This window comes from Rhincodon typus, chromosome 7 (genome assembly GCF_021869965.1).
Source record: "Rhincodon typus isolate 14 chromosome 7, sRhiTyp1.1, whole genome shotgun sequence".
NCBI lineage: Eukaryota > Metazoa > Chordata > Chondrichthyes > Orectolobiformes > Rhincodontidae > Rhincodon > Rhincodon typus.
In genome coordinates, this window is record NC_063338.1 from 92,837,418 (window position 1) to 92,856,562 (window position 19,145).

The window sequence follows — 19,145 nt, forward strand, 5'->3', positions numbered from 1 at the left end:
TTAACTGCCCTCTGGGCAATTAGGGATGGGCAATAAATGCTGGCCTAGCCAGTGATGCCCTCATCCTGTGAATGGATAAAGAAAACAAGACCTACCCTGCTCTCGTGTAGAGCAAAGCTGTGACAGCGGCTATACCCAGTTGAGACAGATTGTGTTTCAGTTTAATATCTCAGCAGCATCCCCGACAGGTCAGCACTCCCTCAGTACTGCACTGCTGGATCAACTGTGAGGGTGGCCTAATGGTCCAGTGGTTAGCACTGCTACTAGGGACCAGGGACCTGGGTTTGATTCCAGCCTTGGGTGCCTGTCTGTGTGGAGTTTGCACATTTGGCCTGTGTCTGTGTGGGTGTGCTCCAGTTTTCTCCCACAGTCCAAAATGTGCAGGTTAGGTGGATTGGCCGTGCTCAATAAGCTCAGCAGGTCTGGCAGCATCTGTGGAGGAAAAAACAGAGTTAATGTTTCGGATCCGGTGACCCTTCCTCAGAACCCTTCACAGATGCTGCCAGACCTGCTGAGCTTTTCCAACAACTTTGTTTTTGTTCCTGATTTACAGCATCCGCAGTTCTTTTGGTTTTTATTGGCCATGCTAAATGCAGGATTACAGGGATGGGGTGGAATATCCTTTGGAGGGTCGGTGTGGACTTGATGGGCCAAATGGCCTGCTTTCACAGACAGATCTGTCAATGTGGGGTCAGCAAATGGAGGGGGTGTGGAACACAGTTATGAGGTTAAGCCTCTTATGTATCCTGGCATGGGAGCTAGACCTCAGCTGAGCCGACAGTTTGAAAACAACGAGGATTACAAGTTGAGTCTTGGATGTTTTCTTGATCAGAGCTTGACAGCAGGCATTACTGTCCCAGGTCCCGTTACCCCACACGTGTGGCTTTAGGAAGCCCTGGACTACAAAGATGACACGACACAGAAACAGGTGACTGGACGTGACTGTATTCATGAATACTCTCCAGAAAGTGCCAATGGAGGTAAAAAAGCACCTTGGCCTGTTCCTATTGTGAGTCAAAACATATCTGGCTCATGAAATCGTCCTACCAAAGAACAAAACAATCTCCAGAAACACTTCCCAGTCATTAAAGATTATCGAAATACACATGAGAATGCTTATCATAGAAATCTGCATACTATGAAAACATCGAAAACAGCAGCAGGAGTAGGCCATTCAGCCCTTCAACTCTGCCTCACCATTCAGTATGATCATGGCTGATCACCCAACTCAGTCCCCTGTTTCCGTTCTCTTCCCATTCCCTTTGATCCCTTTAGCCCTGAGAACTAAACCTAACTCCTTCTTGAAAACATTCAATGTTTTGGCTTCAACCACTTTCTGTGGCAGAGAATTCCACAGGCTCCCCACTCTCTGGGTGAAGACATTTCTCCTCATCTCAGTCCTAAATAGCCCACCCCATATCCTGAGACAATGACCCCTGGTTCAGGACTCCTTGATCATCAAGAACATCCTTCTAACATTTACCTTGTCCAGTCCTATTAGAAGTTTATAGGTTTCTGAGATCCCCTCTGATTCTTCTAAATTCCAGTCTCTCCTTATCCATCAGTCCTGCCATCCCAGGAATCAGTCTAGTGAAACTTGATTGCATTCCCTCCACTGCCATAACATCTGTCCTGAGAAAAAGGGAACAGACTCCTCACATCTCTGCTGTTCATCTTTGTCCTGTGGTTTTCCAGGTAGTATGTATATACAGCTGCTCAGAAACCATTGTCTATTTGATCATCTCAGTCTACACTCACCTCAGTAAGGGTAGGCCATACAGGAAACATGTGCATAACTGCAAAGTACTTTTCTTTATAGAGCACACACCGTGTCAGAAATAATCTCTTCACAGAGGAACAGGGAAAGGCACAAAGACAGATAGCAAAAGAACAGTCAGGAAGTTGATGAAAGATTTTTTTTGAGAACGTCTTTAAAGATGAAAGAAAAGGAGTTGCATTTACTTAGCATCCTTTATGATCTCATGGATTCTTAAAATTCTTTACAGCCAGTTAAGCACTTTTTGATACGTTGTCACTGTTGTAATGTCAACAAATGCCACAGCCAATGTGCGCATAGTAAGATCCCACAGAAGTGATGTGGGAATGACCAGATGATCTGTATTTTGTTTTAAGTTAAAGGGTAAATATTGGACTGAACATGAGAGATAAATGCCCTTCTTCTCATGGAAATGGTGTCTGTGAGATCTTTCACATCCACCTGAGGCAGAAGTCTCACTCGGGGAAGGTGAGGTCACTTGGGAGGTCAAAGTCGAAAGACCAAAGAACATTGATAGGAATACAAGGCTGGTGGATTTTGTAGATGTAGAGTGAGATTTGACAGTGGCAGAAGAGTGTAGAATTAAATACAAGGATTGATTAATAATTAGTGTAAAACTGAATATGAGGATTCATGAATGATTAGTGTAAAACAGGACAGCGGAGTGACTCAGTGGTGAGCACTGCTGCCTCACAGTGCTAGGGACCCGGGTGTGACTCCACTTTCAGGAAACTGTCTGTGTAGAGTTTGCACATTCTCCCTGTATCTGTGCTGGCTTCCTCCAGGTGCTCTGATTTCCTCCCACAGTCCAAAGATGTACAGGTTAGGTGGATTAGCCATGGGAAATGCAGGGTTACAGGGACAGGGTGGAATGCTCTTCAGAAGGTCAGTGTTGACTTGATGGGCTGAACGGCCTGCTTCCACACTGTAGTGATTCTATGAATACAAAGGTTAGTGAATAAATTTGTGTAAAATTGAATATGAAATGAATGATTAATTGATTGATTTTATTGTCACGTGTACCGAAATACGGTGAAAAGCTTTGTTTGTGAGCTGTACAGGCAGATCACAGCAAGCAAAGGATGCACAGATCAGAAAGCCATAGAGACATCCTGGTTATATTGCAGGTTATATTATTTGAGGCGACAGTCTCAACAGTCTAATAACAGCCAGAAAGAAGCTGTTCTTGAACCTGCTAGTGCGTGTGTTCAGGCTTCTGTATCTTCTGCCTGATGGAAGAGGTTGTAGCAGATCATTACCAGGGTGCGATGGGTCTTTGATGATGTTAGAACATAGAACATAGAACATAGAACATAGAACATTACAGTGCAGTAATGCCCTTCGGCCGTCGATGTTGCGCCGACCTGTGAAACCAATCTGAAGCCCATCTAACCTAAACTATTCCATTATCATCCATATGTTTATCCAAAGACCATTTAAATGCCCTTAAAGTTGGCGAGTCTACTATTTTTGCAGGCAGGGCATTCCACGCCCTTACTACTCTCTGAGTAAAGAACCTACCTCTGACATCTGTCCTATATCTATCACCCCTCAATTTAAAGCTATGTCCCCTCGTGCTAGCCATCACCATCCGAGGAAAAAGGCTCCCACTGTCCACCCTATCTAATCCTCTGATCATCTTGTATGTCTCTATCAAGTCACCTCTTAACCTTCTTCTCTCTAACGAAAACAGCCTCAAGACCCTCAGCCTTTCCTCATAAGACCTTCCCTCCATACCAGGCAACATCCTGGTAAATCTCCTCTGCACCCTTTCCAATGCTTCCACATCCTTCCTATAATGCGGTGACCAGAACTGTACGCAATACTCCAAGTGCGGCCGCACCAGAGTTTTGTACAGCTGCAACATGACCTCGTGGCTCCAAAACTCAATCCCTCTACCAATAAAACCTAACATACTGTACGCCTTCTTAACAACGCTATCAACCTGGGTGGCAACTTTCAGTGATCTATGCACATGGACACCGAGATCTTTCTGCTCATCCACACTACCAAGAATCTTACCATTAGCCCAGTACTCTGTACTCCTGTTACTCCTTCCAAAGTGAATCACCTCACACTTTTCCGCATTAAACTCCATTTGCCACCTCTCAGCCCAGCTCTGCAGCTTATCTATGTCCCTCTGTAACCTGCAACATCCTTCCGCACTATCCACAACTCCACCAACTTTGGTGTCATCCGCAAATTTACTAACCCATCCTTCTACGCCCTCATCCAGGTCATTTATAAAAATGACAAACAGCAGTGGCCCCAAAACAGATCCTTGAGGTACACCACTAGTAACTGAACTCCAGGATGAATATTTCCCATCAACCACCACCCTCTGTCTTCTTACAGCTAGCCAATTTCTGATCCAAACCGCTAAATCACCCTCAATCCCATGCCTCCATATTTTCTGCAATAGCCTACCAGGGGGAATCTTATCAAACGCTTTACTGAAATCCAAATACACCACATCAACTGCTTTAGCCTCATCCACCTGTTTGGTCACCTTCTCGAAAAACTCAATAACGTTTGTGAGGCACGACCTACCCTTCACAAAACCGTGTTGACTATCCCTAATCAAATTATTCCTTTCTAGATGATTATAAATCCTATCTCTTATAATCCTTTCCAACACTTTACCAACAACCGAAGTAAGGCTCACTGGTCTATAATTACCAGGGTTGTCTCTACTCCCCTTCTTGAACAAGGGGACAACATTTGCTAGTCTCCAGTCTTCTGGCACTATTCCTGTAGACAATGACGACATAAAGATCAAAGCCAAAGGCTCTGCAATCTCCTCTCTAGCTTCCCAGAGAATCCTAGGATAAATCCCATCCGGCCCAGGGGACTTATCTATTTTCACACTTTCCAGAATTGCTAACACCTCCTCCTTATGAACCTCAATCCCGTCTAGTCTAATAGACTGTATCTCAGTATTCTCCTCGACTACATTGTCTTTTTCCTGTGTGAATACTGACGAAAAATATTCATTTAGCACCTCTCCTATCTCTTCGGACTCCACGCACAACTTCCCACTACTGTCCTTGACCGGCCCCAATCTTACTCTAGTCATTCTTTTATTCCTGACATACCTATAGAAAGCTTTAGGGTTTTCCTTGATCCTACCTGCTAAAGACTTCTCATGTCCCCTCCTGGCTCTTCTTAGCTCTCTCTTTAGGTCCTTCCTGGCTAACTTGTAACTCTCAAGCACCCTAACTGAGCCTTCACGCCTCATCTCTACATAAGCCTCCTTCTTCCTCTTGACAAGAGATTCAACTTCTTTAGTAAACCACGGTTCCCTCGCTCGACCACTTCCTCCCTGCCTGACAGGTACATACTTCTCAAGGACACGCAGTAGCTGTTCCTTGAACAAGCTCCACATTTCAATTGTGCCCAGCCCCTGCAGTTTCCTTCTCCATCCTATGCATCCTAAATCTTGCCTCATCGCCTCATAATTGCCTTTCCCCCAGCTATAACTCTTGCCCTGCGTTATATACCGATCCCTTTCCATCGCTAAAGTAAACGTAACCGAATTGTGGTCACTATCACCAAAGTGCTCACCTACCTCCAAATCTAACACCTGGCCTGGTTCATTACCCAGTACCAAATCCAATGTGGCCTCGCCTCTTGTTGGCCTATCTACATACTGTGGCAGGAAACCCTCCTGCACACATTGGACAAAAACTGACCCATCTGAAGTACTCGAACTATAGTGTTTCCAGTCAATATTTGGAAAGTTAAAGTCCCCCATAACAATTACCCTGTTACTTTCGCTCCTATCCAGAATCAGCTTTGCAATCTTTTCCTCTACATCTCTGGAACTTTTCGGAGGCCTATAGAAAACTCCCAACAGGGTGACCTCTCCTTTCCTGGTTCTAACCTCAGCCCATACTACCTCAGTAGACGAGTTGTCATCAAACGTCCTTTCTGCCACCGTAATACTGTCCTTGACTAACAATGCCACACCTCCCCCTCTTTTACCACCTTCCCTGATCTTACTGAAACATCTAAACCCTGGAACCTGCAACAACCATTCCTGTCCCTGCTCTATCCATGTCTCCGAAATGGCCACAACATCGAAGTCCCAGGTACCAACCCATGCTGCAAGTTCACCCACCTTATTCCGGATGCTCCTGGCATTGAAGTAGACACACTTCAAACCACCTTCCTGCCTGCCGGTACACTCCTGCGACCTTGAAACCTTATTTATGACCTCACTCCTCTCAACCTCCTGTACACTGGAGCTACAATTCAGGTTCCCATCCCCCTGTTGAATTAGTTTAAACCCTCCCGAAGAGCATTAGCAAATTTCCCCCCCAGGGTATTGGTACCCCTCTGGTTCAGGTGTAGATCATCCCGTTTGTAGAGGTCCCACCTACCCCAGAATGAGCCCCAATTATCCAGGTATCTGAATCCCTCCCTCCTGCACCATCCCTGTAGCCACGCGTTCAACTGCTCTCTCTCCCTATTCCTCGCCTCGCTAGCACGTGGCACGGGTAACAAACCAGAGATAACAACTCTGTTTGTTCTAGCTCTAAGCTTCCACCTTAGCTCCTTGAATTTCTGCCTTATATCCCCATCCCTTTTCCTACCTATGTTGTTGGTGCCTATGTGGACCACGACTTGGGGCTGCTCCCCCTCCCCCTTAAGGATCCCGAAAACACGATCCGAGACATCACGGACCCTGGCACCTGGGAGGCAACACACCAACCGCGAGTCTCTCTCGTTCCCACAGAATCTCCTATCTGTCCCCCTAACTATGGAGTCCCCAATGACTAATGCTCTCCTCCTCTCCCCCCTTCCCTTCTGAGCAACAGGGACAGACTCTGTGCCAGGGACCTGTACCCCATGGCTTACCCCTGGTAAGTCATCCCCCTCAACAGTATCCAAAACGGTATACTTGTTTTTGAGGGGAATGGCCACAGGGGATCCCTGCACTGTCTGCCTGTTCCCTTTCCGTCCCCTGACTGTAACGCATCTACTTTTTTCCTGTACCTGAGGTGTGACTACCTCCCTGTAACTCCTCTCAATTACCCCCTCAGCCTCCCGAATGATCCGAAGTTCATCCAGCTCCAGCTCCAGTTCCCTAACACGGTTTCCGAGGAGCTGGAGTTGGGTGCACTTCCCGCAGCCTTTCCGCAGCAGCGAGCCGTGTAAATGGAGTCCATGGATGAAAGGTTGGCTTCCATGATGGTCTGGCCTGTGCACACCACCTTCTGTAGTTTCTTACAGTCCTGGGCAGAGCAGTTGCCATACCAGGCCGTTATGCACCCGGACAGTATGCTTTCAATGGTGCATCTGTAGAAGAGGGTGAGTGTCCCTATGGACATGGCAAATTTCCTGAGCTGCCTGAGGAAGAAGAGGCATTGTTGTGCCTTCTTGACTGTCGCATTTATGTTGGAAGTCCAGGACAGGTTGTCAGTTATTGTCACTCCGGGGAACTTGATGCTCTTCATCCTCTCAACCTCAGTTCTGTTGATGTAGATGGGGGCGTGTTCTCCTCCTTTCTTTCTGAAGTTGATGATTAGTTCTTTAGTTTTGCCGACGCTGAGAGACAGGTTGTTTTCATTTCACCATGTCGCCAAACCGTTCTGTACTTTGACTCGTTGCTGTTAGATATCCGTCCCACTATGATGGTGTTGTCAGCAAACTTGTAGATGACATTCGTGCGGAATTTGGCAACACTGTTGTAGCTGTACAGGGAGTACTGTACACTAGGGAGATATTGGACAGGCTGGACTAGTTTTCATTTGAGTTCAGAACAGTGAGGTGTGATTCAATTGAAGTTTGTATAAACCTGAAAGACCTTTACAAGGTGGATGTGAAAAGGATGTCAGTGAGACCAGAACTACGAAAAACTGTTTTAAAACTAGGAGTAGCCCTTTTAGACAGAGACAAAGGGAAACTTATTCTCTGAGCGGGTTGTACAACCCTGGAACTCTGCCTGAGAAGACAGTGGAGGTAGGTCACTGAATATATTTAAGGCGGCAGCAGATAAATACTTGTCAGGTGAGAGAGAAAAGGTTATTGGTGATAGATGGGAATGTGGCATTTGGATCACAAACAGATTAGCCACGATTATATTGAATGGCAGAGCAGATTTGAAGCACTGAATGGCCTGCTCATGGTCTGTAAGAACACATGTTTGTATGAATATTGAGGCAGAAGTTAATGCTTTGGGGTGGCGCGGTGGTTCAGTGGTTAGCACTACTGCCTCACAGCACAAGGGACCTGGGTTCAATTCCATCCTTGGGTGACTATCTGTATGGAGTTTGCACGTTCTCCCCATGTTTGGACAGGTTTCCTCTGGGTGCCCTGGTTCCTTCCACAGTCCAAAGACAAGCAGGCCAGGTGAATTAGCCATGGGAAATTCAGGGATAAGGTAGTGGGGGTGGATCTGGGTGGGACATCCTTCAGAGGGTTGGTGCGGAGTCAATGGGCTGAAAGGCCTACCCCCACACTGTAGGGATTCTATGATCTTTTAGCTGATGGTCTGATTGTGATGAAGCTGAGAAGGACCAAGGGAGACATCATTAAGGGGTTGAATTTCAACGAAGAGAAGGCATTGTTGGAGATGTGCTAATACCACCGAGCAAATGGGAAAGGAATAGCTTTAGGGCGCGAGTGTGTGGGGTGGAGATTCTGGGGGGTGGGGGAAGCTAGCAAGAACTGTTGGTGCAAAAATTAGAAGCATTTGAGGAGGATAGTAACTTGCATTTAAAAAGCATATTTTCATTCAATCACTCGATGTAGGTGCTGCTGGCTAAACCAACATGCCTGTCCCTCATTTCCCTTCAGAATGAGGCAGTGAGCTGCCTTCCTGTACTGCTGTAGTCCCTGTGATCCAGGTAAAAAAAGTTAAAAAGCTAACCTAATAACGACCATGTGATAATTGCCAATTGTTATAGTCACTAATGTCCTTTAGGGCCTGGTCTGGTCTGGCCTACATGCGACTCCAGGCCCACAACGGTTGTCACGTAACTGCCCTCTGAAATGGCCCAGCAAACCACTCAGTTGTATCAAACCACTATGCAGTGTTCTAAAGGATACAGTTACTAGCCAGGGTCTGCAGCAGGTCTTGAGGGAACCAACTATGAGGAAACATAGTTAACCTCATCCTTACAAATCTGCCTGCCGCAGATGTATTTGTCCACGACAGTATCAGCAAGAGTGACCACCGCACTGTCCTTGATGGGACAATGCCCTGTCTTCACATTGTGTTGTGTGGTACTACCATGGTGCAAAATGGGACAGACTTCAAACAGATCTACCAATGAGGAATCCATGAAGCGCTGTGGGTCATCAGCAACAGCAGAATCAATCACAATCTACAATCTCATAGCCAGGAATATCCCCCACACCACCATTACTGTCAAGCCAATAGATCGACCCTGGTTCAATGGAGAGTGCAGGAGGACATGCCAGGAGCAACACCAGGCATACCCGAAGATGAGGTGTCAACTGGTGAAGCTACAATATAGGGTTACTTAGGTGCCAAACAGCATAAGTGGCAAATGATTCAGCATCAAATTCCAGCAATTTTGTTGGAAGATCTCAATTTAACAGTTGCCTGTAAATCAAGTCAGCTCATAGGATGAATCCCCATATATTTCGAAGGTATTAACAGAACGAAGATAGCATGGCTTATTCACCAGATTTTACTGTATTTGATTGAAAAAGTAGGGTATCATTTCACTGTAGGCCTTTGATGCAATGCTTTTTATGGCTAAATCCCTAATACAGAAGCCATATACAACAAGTTCTCTCGACTTGTTTTGCATGAAAAGGCAGTGTTATGTAGAGGCTCCACAGTTTCAGGTTTCTTATGAAAAGGTTACTGTTATTTTGCTTCAGTCATTAAGTCGTCTACTTCGATTCTTGCTTTTACACATTGAGTGGGGAGTAGGGCAGTGCTGGAGATGGAATTTTGCTCGATTCGGACTCTTTTCAGCTGCTCACTCCATGGCACTGAGCCTTCACTGGAGCTCAGGGCTTGCAGTTCCTGACTGAGTTGCTGCTAGATGCACATCAGCCTGCTATCAAATACACACCATCCAATTGTCCTTTTCTAATCACCTCAACGGAAAATCAAACTAGGAGTAAACCACACTGCTGATGCACTGCTGCTGGACTTGTAGGTATTAGAGGAGGCCATTCAGCCCCTTGAACCTGTTCTACCATTCACTGGGTGATTTCTTAATTCCACCCCCACACAATTTAGTTGCATAACTGTTAATGATGTGGTGATGAGTCCCAAGTATGTCATGATGTCACTTAATGTTGAAGCTAAATGGCCTTTTCCTTGTTCACTTAGCAAATGATAATCTTACCACTTCAGTCCTGAAACCTTCACTTGCAATAGCACTTTTTTGTAGTGGAGTTGGTAGAGGGGGAGTGGGAAGAGTTCCAGATTTCCACTCATCTCATAATGTAGCCCCCTTGGCTCTGTTGTCACATTGCAGTGTTTGTCACTCCCCATCCCCGCCTCTCCCCTACCCGAACAGTCAGTAAGAGTGATAACACAAGGTATTACAGTCAGCAGCATTGTTAATCTCAATAGATTTCAGAGATGGGGCATTCCCAGTGGGGGAAGGAATCATTGTGGTCTGGAAGGAGAGATATGGCAGGATTATTGCTGATAGTAATGTCATTGAATGCCAAGGAGTGATGATTAGATTCTTTTTTGTTGGAGATGGTCATTACCTGGCACGTGTGTGGTGTGAATGTTACTTAGAGTCACAGAGATGTACAGCACGAAAGCAGAGTCTTCTGTCCAATGCATCCATGTCAACCAGATATTCTAAATTAATCTAGTCCCAGTTGCCAGCATCTGGCCCATATCTCTGTAAACCCTTCCCATTTGTATACCCATCCAGGCGCCTTTTAAATGTTGTAATTGTACCAGCTTCCACCACTTCCTCTGGCAACTCATTCCGTACACACACCACCCTCTGTGTGGAAACATTGCCCCTTAGGTCCCGTTTAAATCTTGCCCCCCTCACCTTAAACCTATGCCCTCTAGTTTTGGACTGCCCAACCCTGGGGAAATAAAATCTTGACTATTCACCCCATCCATGCCAGTTGCGATTTTATAAATCTCTATAATGTCACCCCTCAGGAATCTGGATATTGTCCATGTTTTGTTCTATTTGAACAGTGAATGCTTCATGGAGTTTGCTATTTTTGACTGACGAGTAATCACCATTCAGGCACTGTGTGAAAACGTGACTGCTTTTCTTTAAATAGAGCTATGAGATACTTTACACCAATTTGAACTGACAAGGGTCTTACATTTAACGTCTTGTCCCAAAAGCTGACACTGCTTTCTGGTAAACAGGACACTCCCTCAGCACTGCACCTACATCCAGCAGCTCAAAGTGAAAGTGTTGCTTGACCACATAACCTTTGACCCTGAAGGTGGGAGTACAACAATCAAACAAAGTCATCACTTCTGCTCAGTAGGTTACCCTGCAGACCGTTTGCATTCTCTCCCTTAGTGTCAAGTCAGATATTCATATGAGAGTTAAGCAAGGTTGGGTATTCCCAACATACCGAAGGCTAGATGCTGCTGTGATGATCTGACTCAAATTAATAAATTAATACTGCTTTTGTAATGCTTGATCTCAGAGATGGAAATGTTACCAAAGTCAAGGGAAAAAACACTGACTCTTTGCTTTCTAAAGGTGAAGAGCGTGGACAACTAACCATCAACGATCTTGGAGTAATGAATTATTTCTGTTTATCTTGCAAGTTAAAGATTAAAGTACAGGAATGGTGAAGGATTCTCTTCTTTTTAGCTGTCGAACAAAGTCCTGTCATATTGCAGGACCTATTCCCTTTGACCATTACTGAGTCTCCAAAAGTTCTGAGATTTATCATAATCTCATGAAAAGTCACTGATAAATTTGTAGATAGTGAATCTCCTTTTGAGCTGGGATTTGCATTGGATGAAGACAGAGATAGTGCAGTCTACCTCGGCTCCAGGGTGTCCTGAATGTGTGCTCTGCTGGGTGCGATTGTTTGGGATTCAAAGATGGGTCAAGCCATTGTGTTGTCAAGCCTAATCAATATGAGGATGACAGCTTTGTTACAGTCAGTTCAACAGAAAGTCATGCAAGCTCCTGCCGCCTTCAATGATCTTGGCTGAGGGTATGGGGAGGGGCGGATTGGTCGATTATGTCTAACGCACTTTGCAAACACAGACTGGATATTTGAAGTGTGGTCACTGTTGCAGTGTACGAAACATTTCAATTTGTGTACAGCATGATTCCACAAAAAGCAACGAGGTACCAATCAGATTATTTGTTTTAGTAATGTTGGCTGATGCATAAATATTGGCCAGGAGAACTGTCACACTTCCCTTTGAAATAACGCATTGGGGATTTTTATGTCGTAGAGTTAAACAGCACAGAAACAGACCCTTCGATCCAACCAGTCCATGCCAAACACAATCCCAAACTGAACTAGTCCCACTTGCCAGCTCCTGGCCCATATGCCTCCAAACCTTTCATATTCATGTACTTATCCAAACGTCTTTTAAATATTGTACTTGTACCCACATCTACCACTTCCTCAGGAAGTTCATTCTAATTAAGAGCTGAGGACTCAGTTGAGTTTCGTTTCTGAAAGACAGCACGTCCAACAATACAGCACTCTGTCAGCGCAGCGCTGGAGCATGAGGCCAGATTATAAACTGAAATCTCTGCGGTGGGGTTTAAACATAGGAACACGTTATTCAACTCCTCAACCATGTTTCACCAATTAGACTATTGTTGATTTGGATCTTAACTCCATCTTTGGTTCTGTAATCCTCAATACCCTTGCCCATGTACACTTGTTGCCCACTGGATTATATTCCGTGTCCGTACACAGATATAGACCTTGAGTTCTGCGGAAGGGTCACTCAAGCCGAAATGTTAACTCTGATTTCTCTGCACAGATGCTGTCAGACCTGCTGAGCTTTTCCAGTAATTTCTGCTTTTGTTTCTGATTTACAGCATCTGCAGTTCTTTCGGTTTTTACTGAACACTCAGTTTCTTAGTTGGATACAGGCAGACGCTACCACTGGTCAGTCAGCAAAGACAAAAGGCTCTGTTCTGAAAAGGTGCTGCTGTAGCATGCTCTGAACATGAGGATTCAGGAACAGTCTGAGAGCTGGAGGGTGCAGCGAGATGTTGAGATTAGGGCTCAGGAGAAACCCTGAGAAGTGTAGGGGCTCGGTAGAAGCCATGTGTCGTTAATAGCTCAGTGCAGTGAGAGTGAAGAAATCCTACAGCCAGCAGAATGTGCATCATGCAGATGAGTAAGATTAGAGCTTGGAGGGGTAGCTTTGGTTTGAAGGCAGGCATTTGTAAAATGCAGAAATTGTGCCTGAGAATAAATGAAGGGCAGTCTCGAGAATACAGTGGAACGAGTCCCAACTGGGAGAGTGAACCACCATAATAGGAACAATCATTTGAGCCAATCCATCATAGAATAATGTTTCGGAGGATCCTGAAACAAGGGCTTCAATGGTGAAGAGCTGGAATTCCTCGTACAGTTTATCGATACTTAATAACCCGGTGTCACTAATGTTAGGATAAGGGGTAAGGGTAGTTACTGAGGAATCTGTCTTGTGCATATTTGCTATTTGATGTGTTCTGTGGGGTGTTCAACCACAGTTTGTTTGTATTTACTTCCACTTAATTCTAATTGCATGTTAGAATACAAAGGTATATGTATGTATGCATGCATAATATATTAGCAGTGTATAGTAGCTTGCATTACCTTTGTACAGTAAAGTTTATTGCTGTTTGTTCAAAACAATAGAATGTTGTGGCTTTATTCTCTTAGTAATTAATACTTGGGGTCTCTCACTTTAAAATATTACTGGTTTCTAGCCAGATGGTAACATAAATTTGGCAGTTTGGTTTTCAATTACAAATCTCTTCAAATTTCCCACAGTGCTTTTGGATGATGTGGGGCCAGTTTGGAGGGAGTATGTGGAGCAGGGTCTTATCTTTTACCCTTAATGTGACAAAAATGTTCATGAAATCTCCTCTGTTTTGACTCTCTCATCCGAGGAAGTAATTCCTCTGTATCCAACCCCCTCAAATCCTTTCAGAGATAGTAGGAACTGCAGATGCTGGAGAATCTGAGATAACAAGGTGTAGAGCTGGATGAACACAGCAGGCCAAGCAGCATCAGAGGAGCAGGAAGGCTGAAGTTTCGGGTCTAGACCCTTCTTCAGAAAAAAAAGGGTCTGAAGAAGGGTCTGGGCCCGAAACGTCAGCCTTCCTGCTCCTCTGATGCTGCTTGGCTTGCTGTGTTCAGCCAGCTCTACACCTTGTTCCCTCAAATCCTTTTACTGTTTTAAACACCTCAGTCATCAACACTCAACCTTCTAAACTCAAGGGACTTATTAGACTTCTGCAACCTGTCTATGTGATTCAAGCCTTTTTGACTGTTGTCGTTCTAATGAATCTCCAAGGCCGATATATACTTCCAAGGGTGCAGGACCACAACTCACTGCAGTATTCCATATGGGCTTTGACCAAAGCTTGGCAACTGTGCTTCATTCTTGTTTTTGAATCGGAAGGAAGCACTAAGCAAATAACCTGGGCTGACACTTCAGTGCAGTCGTGGTACACTTTTGAACATGTTCCCTTTTGTATGAGACATTAAACCGATGTCCTGCCTTCTCTTTCAGGCAGAACATAAAAGATCCCTGATTGATATTTTAAAGAAAAGCTTTCCCCTGCTCCATGTCCTGGCCGATATTAGTCACTCAAATAACTTGACTTAAACAACTTAGACCATTTACCTAGGAGCAGAAATTTGGCCATTCGGCCCATCAAGTCTGTTCCACCATTCAATCATGGCTAATAAGTTCCTCAGCCCCATTCTCCTGCTTTCTCCCCGTAACCCTTGATTCCCTTGATTTTATTGCTATTTGTGGCAGCCTTCTGTGCTTAAATTGGTTGCTGCATTTCCACATCACGACAGCAACTAGACTTGAAAAACAAATGTTGGTGCGAAGGTGATAAAAATGCAGTTTCTTTCTACGTACGGCTCGATTGTAGATGCTGCTGGGTATGCTTATTGTTTTGATCTGCTCGTAGCACCTTCTGGCAGAAAAAGTCTTTGGTACTGTTTAAGAGTGGGAACTCTGGCTGACTTCTTATTTCTTTCTCTCTCTCCTTCCAAATTCATTTTGCTGGATCAAATTCAAGAGTTCCCACCACTGACTAAGCACAGGCGTTATAGGTGAGACCATCAGAACGTATATGGCCAAGTATCCTACTGCATACAGCCAGTGGGAAGAGTCCAAAACTAACAATGATAACACAGCTCATCTGTTAGAACAGAAGTAACAGGCTGCCGCATTCATAGAAATGAAAGGTTCCCTGGAGAATGGAATGGAACAGTGTGTTAACACCTCTGGGACTGAATCCAATTTAGACAACATGGAGTGGGGATGTCCATCTCCGCCCTTTGACAGCTGAAGTCCTCGGTGTGGATGGTCTCCAACTCCCAGTGGAATGCCTCTGGCTTCTTGCAGTAATTGGTACTAATTGGGCAAATGCCTGTTGGCTAAACCACAGAGATGATACCAAGCTGTTGTGGTAGGGTGGGTGGTTTTCTTTTGAGCTCTGATGCTTGGAGGCCAGACAGAAGGGCAACTCTGACCTGTGCCTTACATCCTGTTCTCTTGGTTTTGGCAGTGTCAGAAATTGGGGACCAAAACCCACGCCCCCACCAACTACTTTAACTTACTTCAGCTCTCTTCTTCATACATTTGCTGCTGAATCCTAGATAGATACCTGATAGTCAACAACACAGTGCAAGCAACGAGGATACAGGCTGAATTTGTGGGAAACAGCATAACGTTTCGTGGTTGATGTAGAACCATTCTGAAAAAATTGGAAACATAATATTAAACTCAAAGGGTTTTTGGTTGGCATAGGAAAATTAAAAAAATAAATAAACACATATACCTAAACAAAAAGGACCAGCATTTTTGTGAATTAAAAATAATCTTTATTTTGGTGTTCAGCTTTTTTTTAAAAAAGGAGTAAAAGCAAGATTTGTAAAAGCAACATTTAGTTTAAGGACGTATTTACACAATGTTATGGCAGCAGGATTTTTCACACTCTGCCAATCTTTAAAATGGAAAAGGGACATCAAAGGCAGAGAGCTCAAGCAATTCACACATCATTCCACTATGATAGCACCCAGTTTAAGGGGAAGGGGAGAAAAGGGAAGTGGAAAAATCTTGATATAAAGAATAGAGGCAATTATTGTGCATGCAGCAATAGTTAAGTCATTTAAAAAGCAAAGGAGTCTGAAACCAAATTCCAGTTGAGATTTTTGTCATCACAATCAGCTTTCAGTGTTTCCTATTAAACGTAAAATCAGCCCCGTACAAAATGAAGTAGATAGCAGTTGCTGGTCAAATTCATACCATCTGTTGCTCCCGAGTAGGGATTCTTGAGGAGTCTTTAATTAATTAGACAAAGTAGTTACTTTTGTTGGTATAGTGGTAATTTGCAACTATTTAATTTAAATTTGGAATAATGTACCGAACCTATAAATTTTGATGTCTAAACTGGGTTAGAAACAGAGAGATGAGGGTGGGTGAGGGAAAGAGGAAAAAATTGCTAATGAAGAAACAGTGATTAGCAGGTTCTGAAATTAAAAAGTGCCTGCAACTTCCGAACCAAGTGGGAGTTTAATAAAAGTTGATTATCTTCTAAAACATATTATAAAGTTCTTGCATCAGTCTGACTGACAAGTTCTAAAGGAGGTCCTGCCAGTCTGATTATTACCAAAGTTGCCAACATGACAATACATATACATTTATATACAGTTTAATAAAAGTAATAAAAGTTTTGTAGCCATCATTTTTTTAAAAATTTGGTTGCTTTAAATGGTTATAGTATATCTGGGTAAGAGAAGAGAGATGCACTGGAAAGGGTGGAGGAGAAAGAGACCGAGAGACAGAAAGAAACAGGACAGCAAAGGAGAGGTGCAGAGGAACAAAATAGGTCCAAGAACAAGAAGTGAAAGAGATGAAAATGGACAGGTGGAGATGTGAGACTGACGAAAAGCGAAGAGTTGGAAAAGGAAGGATGGAAAGAGAATGAATGGACAGTGGTGTAGAGAAGCAAAAGACAAACGAGAGACAATAGGAAAATGTAAAGAGACAAATGAGAATCGAATGATGAGAGAGAAATAAATAACAAGAAGAAAAAAAAGAGTGAGATGAAAAATCAAGTAGCAAAGCTAGAAATCTAAGAGGAAAGAGAATAAAACGGAATAAAGAAGTGAAGAGAAAGAGAATGGAATGAGAAATGAGCGAGATGAAGAAACCGAGAGAAGAGGAGATGGATGGAGGACAGGAGCGGAGAAAGAGAAGCAAAGTTAAAAGTTAAATAGAGATAAGGGCAGACATGTAGTTAGACTGATCCTTTGATATCAGGGTTATTCTGAATAAAATTACAGGCTAATCACAGGCACTTAGTTCACATCCTGAATGGTTGGTAAATTGCTGGGGAAGGTAAGGTGACCTGCTTGCTAGAGTTTCACCTTAAGTAGGGCACTGAAAGGGAAAACTGAGCCTGTTAGCAAGTCTATCTCAGTCACAGTTTACAGAGTAATGGAAGCAATAGTCATCCAGCTCCCTACTCCTCAAATCCTCCTGTACTTTGTATTACAATTTTGCCACCTTGGAATTTAAAGTAATTCCTGTTCTCCTGGTGGGGTTATTACCGTAAATTGAAAATTAAATCAACCAGCCTCCAACAGTTGTCCTTTGAAAACAACTACGATGGCAAACATCATCATGCAAGTATACTCCTGTAGTCGATGGAACAGATAAGTCTAATAATTTTGGCACAGTTCATGACTCCATATTTAAAGGGGATCTTTTGTAGAGACTCAGTTCCTGGGATTAGAAAGAGTTGGACACCTCTGGGATTTAAATTTAAGTATTTAGTATACTTAAGTATTTAAGTATAAAATTTAAGTTGCCATCAAATTTTGGGAACCTCAGACAGTTTGGTAAAGTTTGAGCTGCAACGTGAACTGTTGCTATAGTTCTCGACCTCTTGCAAGTTGCCTTTGAACAGACTTCGATGTAGGGAAGAGGATGGAAGCTTCACAAATTGTATAAAAATGCTGCTGACACCATCCACTGCATGACTATCATGGCCTCTTTCTGTGATAAAAGGGTGGGACGGGGAAGTGGGAGAGCAGATAGAAAGGGAGTGGTGAAGGCAAGCACCTCTTTCTACTTAAAAAAACAGCATTATCAGTTTTAAAATTAACTAAAAATTCCTTTGCTTTTCTTTTTCTTCTGCTTTGTGGTGGAAAGAACAAAATTTCTTCGGGCTGCTGAAGTGCGCAGACTGTTGGATGCCTGAAATATAACAGGGAGAAGAGATTAGCACAGAAGTGAACATCTTCTATGATTTTCCTTTATTCTCCTTTCTCATGCCAAATCCTGTCACTATTTTGTGACGCTCAAACAGGAAGAGGCCATTCAATCCATTTGGTTTGGCTAATCTTGATCATTATCCTACTATATTGCCTGGATGAGTGCAGCTCCAACAACACTCAAGAAGCTTGACACCATCCAGGACAAAGCAGCCCGTTTGATTGGCACTACATCCACAAACATCCACTCCCTCCACCACCGTCGCTCAGTAGCAGCAGTGTGTACGGTCTACAAGATGCACTGCAGAAATTCACCAAAGATCCTCAAACAGCACCTTCCAAACCCACGACCACTTCCATCTAGAAGGACAAGGGCAGCAGATACATGGGAACACCACCCCCTGCAAGTTCCCCTCCAAGCCACTCACCATTCTGACTTGGAAATATATCGCCGTTCCTTCACTGTCGCTGGGTCACAATCCTGGAATTCCCTCCCTAATAGCATTGTGGATCAACCCACAGCAGGAGGACTGCAGCGGTTCAAGTATGCAGCTCACCGCCACCTTCTCAAGGGCAACTAGGGATGGGCAAGAAATGCTGGCCAGCCAGCGACGCCCACACCCCACAAATGAATAGGGAAAAAAAAAATTCATCAACCTCCTTAATCTTTCTCACTTACTGAATCAATAATTATTGCTATTTGCCACTGGATGAAATTGGTGGGATGATTAACTATTAATTGCCAGTATTTCTTATTAGATCTCAACTTGTCAATGGTTAAGTTTCGCTTTCCACAGAATCAGCACCATTTTTGTTGAAATTTGCTGCATAACTTGGAAATAATGGTAGATTGTTCGAAACCTCATATAACATGCTTTGGTATATCTCGTGCAAAGTTAACCTCGTTGTAGTGTTCTGAACAACGTCACTGGATCTGAAACATTAACTC

The 19,145-nt window shown here is 43.8% G+C and overlaps 1 protein-coding gene across 2 annotated transcripts in view; it reads right to left on the minus strand.

Annotated features, from left to right (window-relative positions):
- Positions 1–15,776: 15,776 nt before the first annotated feature.
- nhej1 (nonhomologous end-joining factor 1) overlaps positions 15,777–19,145 on the minus strand; it is a 275,238-nt gene continuing 271,869 nt past the window's right edge. For both annotated transcript variants that reach the window (XM_048599082.1, XM_048599083.1), the window contains exon 8: positions 15,777–18,179. In XM_048599082.1, coding sequence (XP_048455039.1) covers positions 18,084–18,179 — 96 coding nt within the window. In that variant the 3' untranslated portion in view covers positions 15,777–18,083. The remainder of the gene's footprint in view (positions 18,180–19,145) is intronic.